Source organism: Plectropomus leopardus, chromosome 2 (genome assembly GCF_026936395.1).
Source record: "Plectropomus leopardus strain MGB_pleo_1.0 chromosome 2, ASM2693639v1, whole genome shotgun sequence".
NCBI classification, from domain to species: domain Eukaryota; kingdom Metazoa; phylum Chordata; class Actinopteri; order Perciformes; family Serranidae; genus Plectropomus; species Plectropomus leopardus.
This window is the reverse complement of record NC_142177.1, coordinates 35,445,692-35,461,307: the sequence shown is the minus strand read 5'-3', so window position 1 is coordinate 35,461,307 and position 15,616 is coordinate 35,445,692. Positions and strand designations below refer to the sequence as shown.

General features: G+C 38.0%; 1 protein-coding gene across 3 annotated transcripts in view; it reads left to right on the top strand.

Moving 5' to 3' along the window:
- Window positions 1-15,490, top strand: part of cpne1 (copine I) — a 28,927-nt gene extending 13,437 nt beyond the window's left edge. Inside the window, exons 1-16 of one of the 3 annotated variants that reach the window (XM_042509578.2) lie at window positions 209-389; window positions 4,945-5,073; window positions 5,172-5,351; window positions 6,034-6,108; window positions 6,374-6,445; window positions 6,890-6,973; window positions 7,358-7,447; window positions 7,558-7,647; window positions 7,730-7,816; window positions 8,990-9,049; window positions 9,163-9,296; window positions 9,604-9,658; window positions 9,885-9,939; window positions 10,704-10,837; window positions 10,970-11,206; window positions 11,905-15,490. In XM_042509578.2, the coding sequence (XP_042365512.2) occupies window positions 4,945-5,073; window positions 5,172-5,351; window positions 6,034-6,108; window positions 6,374-6,445; window positions 6,890-6,973; window positions 7,358-7,447; window positions 7,558-7,647; window positions 7,730-7,816; window positions 8,990-9,049; window positions 9,163-9,296; window positions 9,604-9,658; window positions 9,885-9,939; window positions 10,704-10,837; window positions 10,970-11,206; window positions 11,905-12,027 (1,605 nt within the window). In that variant the 5' untranslated portion in view covers window positions 209-389 and the 3' untranslated portion in view covers window positions 12,028-15,490. Of the gene's footprint in view, window positions 1-208; window positions 458-4,944; window positions 5,074-5,171; window positions 5,352-6,033; window positions 6,109-6,373; window positions 6,446-6,889; window positions 6,974-7,357; window positions 7,448-7,557; window positions 7,648-7,729; window positions 7,817-8,989; window positions 9,050-9,162; window positions 9,297-9,603; window positions 9,659-9,884; window positions 9,940-10,703; window positions 10,838-10,969; window positions 11,207-11,904 lie in introns of those variants that run through there. The other 2 variants (XM_042509560.2, XM_042509569.2) reach the window with 2 other exon arrangements.
- The last annotated feature ends 126 nt before the right edge of the window (window positions 15,491-15,616 follow it).

Sequence of the window (15,616 nt, the reverse complement as noted above, 5' to 3'; positions counted from 1 at the left end):
AAACCCCAACAGTTCATTGGATGTTAGTTAGTCTTTGTCTGTGCCTTATTTTGAAGGAGCCTGATCGGAAGTCTGTCTTGTTGTTGGGGCTGGAATCTAGTAACGTCAGAACCCAGAGGGCGTGACTGACAGTCAGCCTGTCCAATCAAAACGCGGTTTTGTGGCTCCCTGTCCAATCAGAGCGCGACATTCTTAGGTGCCGCTCCCTGTTAGCTAATGCTGCAGAGCGGAGACAGACGGCCGTTTTCTGCTTCAGTTAGAGTTAAAAGACAAACCGTAGCTGCAATTTATTTCCGTAAAAAGTCTAACAGAGTGGTCAGATAAGGGTTAGTGGTCTCACAGGTGTGTTTACTCTCACTGAAAAGGTGTGGTTTCCAGTTCCGGACTGTGTGAGTAGTTTTTCCTCCGCCCTTGTGTTTGTTCCTGTGGTCTGAAGAAGATAAACGGCTCTGATAAGGTGATTCATAAAGTTTACATTTGCACAGTGTGTGTGTGTGAGAAAGAGAGAGCTGGTGTGTGTTTTTTTATGCTGGTTTTGTACAGTTTCAGTTAACCTCAGTTTCAGTTTCATGCTGGTGTTGCCTTCAGGGGCTACTCCTTAAATTCATTCAATTAAAAGAGACATGGCTAGATGCTAACTTCGATTAGCTAAAATAGTCGTGATCCACCCAAAATATTCTGTAATGTTGGTAATTAAGCTAGCAAACAGGCATAAAGCTGACAGTTAGGGCCACTGCTTTCAGGAACGGTGCAAAGTTAATACTTTTCCACTTTAAAGATAAAGCAGTCGTGTTTGTGTCATTTGAATGTAATTTTTTGATGAACACTAATAATGTACAGCTGGCCCCTTACTTTCACATTATCTAATCAAAAAAGCCTGGGCGCACCTCGGTTAGGCAAAGATACTGTTTTGGGTTAAAATGATTACCTGAAACATGGCCTGAGCTTCAACATTGATTTGTCAAAAAATTCAGGTGTGCTTGCAACAACCCAGCAGAGTTTGGGGTAAGAAAATAAGGTGTGTCCAGTGATGCAATGTAACTGACAACAGTTACTCAAAGGCATACTTAAAGGGGAACTGCACCCATTCTCAAAATTCATATATGTTAATCCTATATTTTGAGACAGTTCAAAAACATTAGTAAACATGGGCAATTCTTTCCAAAATCCAAAAATGAGAGTGCTAAATGAGACATCCGTGATGCCATAGGGTATAAAGTCTGGGACTGCTCCAATGACAATGAAAAGGTGAAGATGTCTCTGGCATTTAGAGAGAGTACATTAGCACATGTTCACAAATATTGATTGAACTTTCTTTGGCCATGGAAATAAAATATTGTAGCTCTTAATTAGTTGATGCTCCCCTTAAAGTACAAATTCAATGTAGGCTACTTTTACATGAGTATTTTCATTTTATGAAAAATCATACTTCATTACATCTCAGGGGTAATTATTGTACTTGCACCAAAATTATTTGACAACTTTAGTTCCTTAAAATGTATATTTTTCCTTACAGCCATGTATTTCCTAATTTGGCAATCTTTAATATTTGTGGTAAATTAACGGATGAAAGGTTTCTTTATAGATAGAAAAATTCAAATTCTCTGACCTCTTAAGCATAATAAACTCTTAAAATAATTCTGGGATCAGCTGGAAAATGCATCATCAGGAGGCTAAAAACAGCTGCTTTTCTGACAGCACAAAAAAGTTGACTTTTTAGAGATTCATCGTTCTCACAGGACAGCAACACTACACATTTATGATGGTCTTATAGAATATGATGCATTGCTGTAGAATAAACTATCCAACAGTATAAAAAGGAGTAAACATTAGCAACTTTAAGCAACTGCAGAAGTAAAATGCAACATACACATTAATGCAGCAATAATATTAATCCAAACAACATAATTTCTAATCGTAAAACACAGACAGGGAACATTTTACTGCACAATGAGTACTTTTACTTTAAGTCCTTGAAGTATATTCTGCTGATAATACTTAAATATGTTTACTTAAGTTAGGTTCTGCATGCAGGACTTTTACTTGTGGTGGAGTATTTTGAGTATATGATCTGAGTCTTCCTCCACCTCTGGGTGTGTCATTAAAACGATCTGTGTTCAGACGACTTCATTGACAGTTGTGTTTACACCAGACAGTGGAGTAAGAAGTATTCAAGTCTTGTAAAAGTAGCAAAACCACATTATAAAAATATGTAATTACAAGTAAAACTAATGCATTCATAATTATTTCCGAGCATGAAAGTATCATCAGCTAAATGCACTCAAAGAATAAAAAAAAGTCATTAGGCAGAATGATCCCTGTCAGTGTTATATTGTTGGATTATCGTTGATAATAATTGTTTAAGTGTTTGTAAGCAATACTTCACATTTGTAGTTGTGCAAAGTGCGGCTAATTTTATCTGCGTCACATGCTTTAAAGGTTGTTTATTGTGTAACAATCATCATATTTTGTAAAATGATCACGTTTTTTTAAGTAAAACCTGAAAATGGGGGCACGTCGTAGCTCGGTGGTTAGAGCGGGCGCCCTATATTCAGAGGCTATGTCCTCGCCACAGCGGCCGCGGGTTCAATTCCGGCCCCGGCCCTTTGCTGCATGTCACCTCCCCTTTCGTGTTTAAGCTGTTCTATGAAATAAAGGCAAATAAACCCAAGAAATAATCTTTAAAAAAAAACGTAATCTGAAAAGTAATAGCAACTGAAACTGCCTAATCATTGTTGTGGGGTGAAATTTACAATATTTGCCTCTGAGATGCAGTTGAGTAGTAGTAGTACAAGTTTAAAATACCCCAAAATATAAATACACAGGTTTTAGATGTTTCACTGTCAGGATTAGCTGCCTTTTTTCGGTTTTATATATCTTTAACTGAACATTGTTTTATTTAGGTCTGGCTCTCTGACAAAAAAGACATTTAAATACATCACTTTGGACTTTTGGATGTTATAATGGACACAATATACTAACCAGCTATTTGATTTTTTTTTCCCCACATAGATAAAGAACAAAGGTGGAAGTGCAATTTGAATCTGACAGCAATGAAACACAGATCAGGTGCTCCTGATGCAGAAGTAGATGTTACTATTGTGTCATCGAAGAAGGGACTGAACAATTAGTTCCCTTCGTTTGTTTCTGTTGTCAGCAGGAGAGGCGGCCTCTGGCTCACCTGCTGGAGTGTGCGCCCCAAGTTTTATCAAGTAACAGTAGAAACACCACAGTGTAAAAATACTCGCTCTAAGTGAATGACCAAAATGTAAAAGTATTATGAGCAAAATTTACTCAAACTATGAAAGTTAAAAAAAAGTCAATACGGAGGCAAAACAGGTTCAGTCAGTCCTGTTTCATCATACTTACTACTGGATTATTGTTACTGAAGCGTCATTGTATATGCAAACAGGATTTAATTGTTAAATGATATAGCTGGCTGTAATGTAGGCTCGTAAATTCACCTGTTTATTTTAATCAGTAACAACCATTGTATTTTCTTTGCTCATTGCAGGTTTTTAAAAACTAAATATACAAAGTAATTAGTAACTACAGCCTCTGAATAAATGTAGTGGAGTAAAAAGTACAATATTCCACTCTGAAATGTTGTGGAATAGAAGAATAAAGCAGTACAAATACATCAGGATTGTACCTTTTAAGAACACTACTTGAGTAAATGTACTTGAGTAAATGTTTAATAACAACAATACTGTAATAATCATATTGTTACATCATTGAAAGAACAGTTTTAAAAGTTTGTGTTTGTCAGGTTGAGTGAAATATATTTGAATCTGGTTTATATCTTCATCTCAGGCCACACGGATATTAAATGAAGAATCCTAAACACTGACATTATTGTATTATTGTTAAACTAAATTGAATATACAAATTGATGGAACTGACAACTGCATTTCACTGAAGTCATGTTTTATGATTTCATGTGAGTAATAAATTAATTGCTTGATATCTCAGCTCAGTATTTCCCATCACCTTTTTTTGGACACTTTTTGGTCACATTTAATATGCTCTTTGTTTCACTATAATAACAGTTATCAGTTCTCTTTGATGACAGTTTATTCACAACATCATACAAAGAGCTGAACTATGTTTATAGCTGTTGTAGAATAAAAAAATTCACTTGAGGCTCCAGCTGGTTCAGACAGTTTATGCAGCGTCTGCAGGAGGACTGTCTGCCTCCTTTGCATGTTGGAAAGCTACATTTGTGCGGTCATACAGTGTTATCTCAGCAGAGTCATGGAGAGCTTGTGTGACGCACCATAAAGTAAGGTGTGCTTCATGTAAAAGAACAAGATATGTAGATCACAGCGGGAGAAACCTGTCAGCAGGACTACTGTGACCCCAGATGGTCGTATAACAACTTTTTATGGCTTTATTTCTGTGGTGCAGCAGAGCAGTAACTGTGACAGGGAATTTTTAATGCATATTAAAGCATGCATATCGAAGTTTGAGGGATCATAAAGAAACTGCAGTGAAAGTATGAAGCTGTAGTATCTTGGTTGTATGTTTTAATCGTTGGTGTTGTTCAGTCAGACGGCGAGGTGGAGATACAAGTTGTTAAAATGTTTCAGCCACAGAGAGATTCGCAAATGCTGAAATTCAGTATTAAATCATTGTTTTGTATCTGATTTCTGCTGTTCACGTCCATATTTTACCAGAATTGGGAACTTGCTGTATTTGATGTTGAATGTTTCAGTTTTGAGTTTACATTTGCTAGATGCATTTCAACAAAGTTTTGTGTTGGAGTTTGTTTTATTTCAAATTGTAAATATCGACAAAAAGATTTTAATTTTTATTGCAAGTGCATATCGGTTCCAAATGCCGGTAATTGGTGTCATTAACTTATACTATCGGCCCTAAACAACAAATACTGGTCGATTTCTGCACTGAATCCTGATCTGGAGGTCTCTGTCTGTCCCCCCTCAGATGGCGGACTGTGTCAGTAAAGTGGAGCTGAGCATCTCCTGCTCGAACCTGCTGGACAAAGATGTTGGATCAAAGTCGGACCCTCTGTGTGTGCTGAAGCAGAAAACCGGAAATACCACTTGGACTGAGGTAACATCACACTACGGGATACAAGTGTTTTTGTATTTTATTTTATTTTTCGTGAGTGTAATTAAACAAACCGTCCTCTCCGTCTCTCTGTCTTACAGCTGTGTCGCACTGAGCATTTGGTGAACACGTCCAGTCCGTCCTTCAGTCAGCGTCTCAGACTGGATTATCACTTTGAGACGGTGCAGGATCTGATGCTGAGCATCTACGACATCGACAACGCCAGCAAAGACCTCGGCGACGATGACTTCCTGGGAGCTGTGGTGCTAACACTGGGACAGGTACAGACCAAACCAGACCAGACCAGGGCCGTGTTCATTCCCGACAAAACATAGTTAAAAGTTTGTGTATGTAAACATTAGGCAAGTTGCCGTTGTCCCCCAAATTGAAACTGTGAATCTAAAATTTTGTGCATGGGAAAATGCCAATTTAAAAAAAAATATTGGAAAAAAGTTTTGACACTTGCATGAGGTGATATTTTAGGCAGTCTGAAAAAAAATCCATATTTTGCAAAACAAATCACTTTTTTGGCTTTTATAAGTCAGATGATGCTATGGCCATACTCTTGTCAGTACGAACTGGCTCCCTCAGGCATGATGCAGCAGGCGCTACAAGTGTTGATGCACTGATAACTCTGTAAATGTCGAGCGGACCATCTGGAAGTTTTGAATCCACAATTCCTGTGTAAAATTGTGAACTATCACCTCCCAGAAATCCCTCATACATGGCCGCTCCCATGTACAAAGGGCTAATTTTATTGGGAACGGTACAAGAAGCAAAAGGTTTGTGGTCCAGGTCCACACAGTGTTATGAAGGTCACAGCGCCCTCTGCCGGACGAACTTTGTAATCATGACACTCAGTGCAAGTATATTAATAATCGCATTGATAGAGTGCATTTACCCAAAGTGCTTTATGCTGTAGATGCTGCTGATACAAAGACTGACCTCCTCTGTGTGTTTCAGATCGTCTCCAGTAAAACTATAACCAGACCTCTGGAGCTGAAGAAAGGCAAACCTGCAGGCAAAGGAACCATCACTGTACGTACTGTGTGTGTGTGTGTGTGTGTTTGTGTGTGTGTTTGTGTGTGTGTTTGTGTGTGTGTTTGTGTGTGTGTTTGTGTGTTTGTTTGTTTGTTAAAAGCATAACTAAATGTCACATTACATTACAGACGATTCTGTTCTGTGGTGATCAAAACAATGTTGGTATTATTATGACCATTTAGTAAAGACTCTGTGTGTGTGTGTGTGTGTGTGTGTGTGTGTGTGTGTGTGTGTGTGTGTGTGTGTGTGTGTTTGTGTGTAGATCACAGCAGAGGAGATAAAGGACAACAGAGCCATTGAGTTGGAGTTTGAGGCTAAAAATCTGGACAAGAAGGTAACTCCGACTCCACCTTGCCTTATTCTTGCTTTTAGTCCTAATTTTGTGTGTGAAGGCCTTCGTAAGGTCTCAGTAATTCACAAAATGTAGTTGTACGAGAAAATCGAGACTTAACCAATGAAAAGAAATCCAACTATGTAAACAGGAAGTCATTGCATCATAACTTGTTGCATAACTTCTAAAAATAACAGTTCAAGCTAGGGCAAATGTGTTATTGAAAGTTAACCTAGAATCCTTTCAAAGAGGTTAAAACTGAGTCAGACCTTCATTAACAGAGTTCTGTCATATTAAATCATGTTTCTGTAAAAAAAAGACAGATTCCTCGTTTGCACGGCAGATGAGCAGTTAGTGTACTGTATAAAAAAAAGTTTTTTTGCAGTTACTAAAGTACATGTTATTGTAGCGAATGAGAAAGCAGCTTGTTGTCTTTTCTCTGTTCAGGATACATTTGGGAAGTCTGATCCGTTCCTGGAGTTTTCTAAAAAAGGAGATGATGGGAAGTGGCATCTGGTCCACAGGACAGAGGTATACACACACACACACACACACACACACACACACACACACACACACACTCACCAAAACGCATTCATACTATGTACTCTGAGCGATTGTTGCCGATTTAGTCATAATTGTAATTATATTTTTATATTTAATATTTATATATTATAATATTATATATTTAATGTTATAGAAAAATAATGTCCTAACTTTCAAGCATTAAAACTATAATTGATCAAATGGAAGAACACACACACAAACACACACAAGATGAAGTCATTGAAATGAAAATAATGGTGAACATTATGATAATGATGACTGTGTGTGTGTGTGTGTGTGTGTGTGTGTGTGTGTGTGTGTGTGCGTGCGTGCGTGTGCATGTGTGTGTGTGTGTGTGTGTGTTTGCAGGTGGTGAAGAACAGTCTGAATCCCAGCTGGAAGAAGTTCAGCGTTCCTCTGCAGACGTTCTGCAGCAGTGATCTCGAAAGGCCGCTAAAGGTTCCACCAATCATAGCCCACCTTTATTTAAAACAACCAATCAGAATCCACCTTCAGTCCCGACAACCACTAAAGTCTCCACAACATGAAATCTCGTCCTCCCTCTGCAGGTGGATTGCTCTGACCACGACAGTGACGGATCTCATGATCTGATTGGTTCTTTCACCACTAAAGTGTCGGAGCTGCAGAAATCTGGAGCGGTGAGCTCACTGATAATAAAAACATTCGACGTCTTTCTGTTGGCTGATCAGAGGTCATTAAATTGTCTGATGTGTCCTCCAGGTGCAGTTTGAGTGCATTCATCCTGAGAAACAGAAGAAAAAGAAGAGCTACAAAAATTCTGGAGTCGTCTCTTTGAAGAGCTACAAGGTATGAACCACATTTCCCAGAGTTCTCTGGTTTGTAAGAAGAATTGTTGTCAGTGTGAGAGCAGATTTAATCGATCCTTACATCTGTTACTTAAACCCAGCCGTCTGATTGGCTCTGTGAGGAGTATACAAGAAGAAAACAACAGCGCACTGTTCATTCTTCATCTTTCAATTATTTTGTCTGTGTTCATGCATATGGCATATATTTTGGCAAGATTGTGTATTTTAGTTTATCTTGAAATTTCCAGTTCACCTACGATAAGTCTAAAATACACTGTGTAATCAAAATTGTTACATTCACACTGTTAAGTGCAAAAAATGCACAGTTGAAACTCATTCATACTGCAGATTTCATCCCGGAGCCATCAAAGCATAAAAACATGCACTGTATTATTTCTGGATGTCATTCTGGGCTTTTGCCTTGGAAATTGTAATTTTTACTTTTTTCCACCTGATGACATCATGTTTTACTACATTAAGCATATGCTTTTTCCACTGGGTGCACTGTCACACTCAATGTTGCTGCAAATCAAAGACATATCACAGGCTGTTATAATCAAAAAAGTATATTGTAAATAATTCATTTTTTTAAAATCTAAAAATATAGTGGCATCATGACAAAGACCTGGCATTTAAAGGGTTAAAATTTTGAAAATTATGGAATATTTGATATTTATGATTAGCGCTGATGTTGGTTTAAAAAAAATAACTCAATGAAAAGTGGAAAATAATATTAATGTGTAATATTTTTTAAAGCTTGATTTTGAAAAGTGCATTTTGTGCACAGAGTGATTCCAGTGTGTGTAATGTTTAAGCAGGCCTTAAGGGTTAACTTCCTCATTCACTGCAGATCTGTCTGCCCACAGTGAACCTGGAGGCAGTAATCTGTCATCATACATATCTATAATATGTTCACAACATTTGGACGGCTACATGTTGAGATCAAATTCACTCAGAAACAGAGGAGAAAATTGAAAAAAACACTGCCATTGTCAACAGACCTTTAGATCACATCGTGTCTCTTAATGCTGGTTCCTTCTGATAAAACAAAATATATGAAATTGTAAATGCAATCCAGAAGCATCAGAGACTATTTAATGTGTGTGGTTTCATTGATTTCTAATTTAATGATAGACGCATAAATGATTCTTTCATTTACGCTGTGTGTTTGCAGCTGTTGACTCAGTACAGCTTCCTGGATTATGTGATGGGCGGCTGCCAGATCAACTTCACCGTACGTCAACATTTTAAATGCTTCATTTTAATCGACCAATCACATTCAAGAGTGCATGATAGAAAACAGCGTATCTGAATTATGAAAGAATGAATGTTGTGTTAACGCTGCAGGTGGGGATCGACTTCACCGGCTCTAATGGTGACCCTCGCACACCCAACTCTCTCCACTACATGAGCCCAGACGGGCTGAACCAGTACCTGTCTGCTCTGTGGTCTGTGGGTATGGTGGTCCAGGACTATGACACGTTAGTACACACACACACAACCTACACTTGAAACATTACACCTTTAAGAGTATACACAGAAACCCCAAACCGTGCTGATCCAAACCCTACAGCCATAACCCTGTACCCTACACCCTAAATCTTACACCCTAAGACCTAATCCCTAAACTCTATATTCTACACCCGACACAATAGTTGGGTTTCCATTAACCCTACACCCTAATCCCGAAATGCTACAGTTTGAGCCAGAAATTCTGAATCCTTGTAGAGAGTAAAAAATGTTTTATCTTAATGATGTGACTGTAACGGTGCTTCTTTCCTGTTTCAGTGATAAACTCTTCCCAGCGTTCGGTTTTGGAGCCAAACTGCCTCCAGACTATAAGGTCAGCTCTCTAACTAACCGATAAAAACACAGCAATTTGCAGACTTCATGTGTTTATCAAATGTGACATCATTTTTTAACCCCAAGTCTATGATTTTTTTTTTTTTGCAGGGGTTTTTTAAAAATCTGAAGCTTGAAATGACAATATCGGTTTTCTAAGCAGCCAATCAGAGAAGAGCGTGTGGCTTGTCAGTGTTTATTGAACTGTTGTGTTGTTGATTTTGCAGACTGTAAACCACGAGTTCGCCCTCAACTTCAACCCCACCAGCCCCTACTGCCAAGGTACGCACGCACACACACACACACACACACACACACACACACACACACACACTCACACTCACACAAACACACACAAAATAAAAGTCCTCTGTTCTTAATGTTAAAGTGCTAATGCTAAAAGTTGATTCCAATGTAGTAATGTGTAGCATTTTACAAATGTTGTTAGTCCAGATGGAGCTAGTTTTTTTTTTTTTTTTTACTTTATTTTTTGCGACCCAGTGGGTCACAAAATAAATTTAGCAGATTGTGAGGTCATTTAATTGGGACTAAAGAAGAAAGAATGAAGTTGACAAACGTGTGTATTTTTATGATATTTGTATGGTAGCGTTAAGTTTCTAAGAAGACATCTTTGTTTCCTGCTATAGTGTTATTTTTAATAACACACAAGATCACACTGATGCACATTTACAAACACACACTTTACTAACACCTGGGAAACAGGTGTTGTGCAGTCACATAATTCTGTGTGCCCGCTGTACGGACTTATTTGTTTATCTTAATGATCTAACATTGAGGTGACGCTGTAATGGTAAAATAACTACTGCTACATCCTGTTTTATTCCATTTAATAATGTTAATATTGTAGATAATTTATGTGATAATTTAATTTAATTTAATGTCTTTTCTTGCATTTTGTGTTGACCCGAGGTACAGCAGTAGTTACTTTATTAACAAGCAATGGGGATCCTGAATAATCAAGAATAAAGAATATATATAAGATATATTTTCCGCCTGCGTTAAAGTGTTTCCCTGCTGTCTCTCAGGTATTCAGGGGATCATTGAGGCCTACAGGATGGTTTTGCCAAAGCTGGGATTCTCTGGACCCACAAACTTCTCTCCCATCATCAACCACGTCGCCTCCATCGCCTCCCAAGCTGCGCAGACCAACAGCGCCTCTGTGAGGACACACACACACACACACACACACACACACACACACACACACACACACACACACACACACACACACACAAAACACAACTCATTTAACCAAAAACACACACTCACGTGTGTCTGTGTGTCTCTGCAGCAATACTTTGTCCTCCTCATCCTCACGGACGGTGAAATCACAGATTTTGACCAAACTCGTGATGCCATTGTCCGGGCGTCACGGCTGCCGATGTCGATCATCATCGTCGGGGTCGGGCCGGCGGACTTCAAGGCCATGGAGCTCCTGGATGGAGACGACGGCAAGCTGAGGTCCACAGTGGGAGAGGCCATCGCCAGAGACATTGTCCAGTTTGTCCCGTTCAGACAGTTCAAAGATGTAAGGCTGTCTCTGTGTCCGCAGTCATATGGGCACTTGACTATTGTTTTAACCCTTTGAAACTTCAGCAAGTTAGCTTGATTTCTTTCTAAAACATGAAAAGAAACAACTTAAAAAGAAATTGCACAAAAATTAGTGAGATATTAGTAAAAAGATTCAAGGAAATTATCTTAACTTGGCGCAAAATATCCCCAACAACAACAACATAAGGAGGGTGAAAAAAACCCGAAAACAGGAAACGACCTGAAAAAAGAGCTAAATATGTAAATATTTATTCATTTATTTATTTATTTTTAATTTTTTTATATATATATATTTTTTCTGTTACCTAAATATAAAACTATAAATGTAGTTTTCTAATGCTCCTTTTCTCATTTTAAATATATTTATATATATTTATATATATAATTTCAGGTCATTTTCTTGTCACCTTTTATAGATTTTTTTGCGATTTGCGGGACATTTCAAGCAAAGTTGCCAATTTCCTTTTTCCCATGTTTTTGAAAGAAATCAAACCTATCTGCTCACATTTCAGTTGTTTAAATGTTTGTTAAAGACATCTGAATGCAGCACAAGAAAACTGATTTTGATCCAGGTCTCAAAGGGTTAAGACAGACTTGATAAATTGTGAATTAATTCTGTAACGGCTCCAGATGTGCACTTACACCACGTCTCTCTGTCTGTGTGTCTGTCTGCAGGCTCCACCGGCGTCTCTGGCTCAGTCTGTCCTCGCTGAGGTTCCCACTCAGCTGGTGTCCTATTTTAAAATGAGAGGCTTAGAGCCGCCTAAACCACCGGCGAAGGCCGCCGCCACATCCTAAATGCTGCACCCACAGAGCCGCTACACCACCCTGCACTCCCCAAACGCACCCTTAAAGCTGAGCAGCCCAAATTCATTCCAGGATCAGACCACCTAAAAAAATACCACCACTCTGTAGGGACCAACCTGATGTGTTGCCAGAATCTCAGCCAATCACAATTCAGCATTCAGCTGTCAGCCAATCAGGATGCCAAGGGCAACCCAACCCATTTTTTATAATTAGTTTTCTTACACTTTATTTTCTAATTTTTCTCTTCGATAAATGTAATGACAGTGCTGTAGTTCAGATTATAGATTGTAGACTCCTGCTGCTGCTTCCACACTAACTATGCAAACCACATGTGTTTACTCACATGTGTTTAACAATCACAGAGCCACACACACACACACACACACACACATGCACACGCAGCCATTTCTTGTTCCACATAATCCATAGCTCTCTGTGTGTGGCTCTGATTAGCTTTATTGATCAGGTATCTTAGCACTTTCCTCATGCACTAAATGCTGGAATATTCTATCATGAATGATATTATATACACTTTATCATAGCTTTACTACTACGGCCTTACTATAAACTTTATTGTAGCCTTATTATAAACTTTACTGTAGTCAGCCTTACTGTAGTCTTTAGTGCTGCTTCCGCCTGAACGTTTCCAGACTGTTCTGTCACGACTCTCAGCGGTTTGTTGTTGAGATCTCCCTTAAAACAAAGAACTTGATCACCTGTCAGTATTACACGCAGCTCAGGCAGCACATTGTGTTATCACCAGTTAATCTTTCATCCCAAATAAATCAGCAGCATGACTGTAGATACACACGACCTGAAGGTTCATCTGGCAGCGTTGACGTGTTTGTGTGTGCGCAGCTTGTTTTCACACATGCTGGTCTCACGTACAAATAGTCGTGAAAATTTCCACTTACATGGTCATGAATATTACAAGCCGGCGTCGTTCATGTGTGTCGCAAACACAGTAAACACAACCCCATTTGATTGTAGCGACATATACCTACAAGGGCGTTCACATGTTTTTCGGTCAAAGAGTAAAACATAAAGATAAACTTCAAACGTCTTGCAGACCCTCACTTCACTGCGGATGCGCTGAATATAATCTGTGCGTTCGACATCAGTCGATCTCACTGCAGAAGAAGCAATAAAATACTAAACAGTAGATTAAAAATATTTTTTTTTTAAAAAAGAACTGTTAAGAAACCTAAACTACAAAGTGGAGTTAAGTGTACAGAGAGCAATGTAACTTAAAGTGCCTTATTGATTAACGTGAAACTCGGCAGACTTGAATGTTTAATGGGAGCCAACATGGCCGCCTCTGCAGCACAGTGACATCACTGCAGACGGTCACGATGCTGCGACGCCGCGTTCAGATCATACAGAATATAAAGTGTCGGCATCAAAATGGGACATTTTTTTCATTTGTAAGTAAATAAGATAAAATAAATCAAACACTGCACCTTCCAACTGATACTAAACTAAATTCTGATTTGACCATGAACTCGATTTTAACTGTTAATAAAAGTGTGTTCAGACTGGTGCGATGTAGATTTTAGAGGATTTTAGAGGCGAGAGCTGGTCTACAGCTTTATGAATTAACTTCATAGACGTACTAAAATCAAGACAAAGTAGAGACATAAGGGAAATTTAGCAACATAAATACACTCAGTTATTTTCAGTTTCGGTGTGTACAGTTGGTGCATTTGCTGTTTGTGAATAAAAAAGTTTAAATTAGTTTCACATTCAGTCTGAACTCACTTTAGACTCATGATTAAGATCGCTGGAGGTTGTCGTGTCCAGCGATGTGAGCGTTTGGAGTCGAAAGCGTGTTAATCTCATCCCACATGACTGGAGCTTCACACTGAGAGTCTGCCTGAACAGCCGCTCTTTTTGTTTTTTTGTTTGTTTTTTACCAAAGACTGTCTGTCCTCTGTACTCTGAAATCACACTTATTGTCAAAATGTATCAAACTTGTGTTTACAGCAGCAAAGCCACGTTACATGGCTTATTAAAGAGTTAATGCCAGCGCTTTATCTGCAGCCACTTTAAATCACTTTAAAAAACTAAAAAAAAAAACTTTAAATACCACTTTTGCTATGCATTTTGAATATGTTTTTCAGGGTCCATTTTATAAAAATGAAATATTTGTACTGCATATTCTGTGTAGCGCTCCTAAGAGGTTTGTTTTTGGCAAAGAGATTTTTTCTTCATGTTTGGGAACAAAACTATAACTGCTGAAAGCCTGTGGGTAAAGAAAGTGAGGGAAGATTATTTTGTCGTCCGTATCAGTCGAGTATTTTTAGTTGAATCAGTGTTTTATGTTTACAGCAGTTTGTCCTCTGTCTGCTGCTTCAGGCTGTGTTCATGTGTTTTTGGAAATTTGGTGTTTAGAAAGTTTTAAGCATCTTCTGCTGGTCTTTAAACTCGCAAACATCTGAGTATTCAGAGAAGTTTTTGTCTTGACAAAAAGTTAAAATGAGTGTCTCATGCATAAGACAGGAAAGTTTCTGAGTTTTCCAAAGATACTGACTTTGTGAAATCTTGATTCATCCAAAGTTTAGGAGAAAAACATCGTTGTTTATTATATCTGCTGTTTCAGCAGTTGATATGAAAAAAGAAAATATATAAAAGTTTGAAAAAAATCATTTTCGACTCATTTTGCCGGTTAGAAACCAGGTTTAATTTGCAAATTTATTGTGTCAAAATTCTTTGTAGAAAACATTTTCAGCATTTAACACAAGGGCTGCAGAAAGTGCAAAAAAATTATAAAATCATAATCTGATCATTTTGACAGATTTTAGTTGGCATTTCATTTTCACTGAAAAAATAAATAAAAATGAAGATGATGTGGATTTTGCAGGACTCTTTACCAAACAATCATGTTTTCTGACATCTGGAATTTGATTTTTCAGCAGGTAAATCTCTGCAGCACCTTAATGTGTCATATATAATGCTACACTATGACACATTTTACCTTTATTAAAGAATTGTAGCTGCTGAGATTTGGATATTTCGCTCGGCCATATTGTGATTTTAATGATGTTTTGGTTAAACTTGAAGCCCTTTAACACCATCAACATCTCTGCTTTTTAGAGAAGTGTTAATATGCAGACATGCAGAGTTTTGTCAAACCATAAAACCATAAACCACTTATTGAATCCCAAAACATTTATTACTTATCATCCAGAAAAATGACAGCCTTTAACAACCAAATTCTGGCTGAGTGCAAACCTTCCTGTTGACGATAGAAACAAAAGACAAAAATCTAATTAAGTGGACCACGATGAGTTCACGTTGTTTTCTATTTGCTGTTTAATCACTTTTTATTTTTTGTATGCTCAACTACAGCAAATTCTGTAGATTGAAGTTTGTCCCTCTCAGGCTGCCTTTTTCTTCGTTGCCAAAAACCTTGTTTAATGTCCATTTTCGTGAAGGGAATTTTTTATTTTTTTTTTTCATAAAAAGTTTCTGATGGTAGAAACTTCATCTAAAAAAACCTGCAGTTGCCATTTTAAACAGACTGTTATTAAAGAAAAGTGAATATTATCAAAATAACCATTACAGAAATCTGATCTGAGTT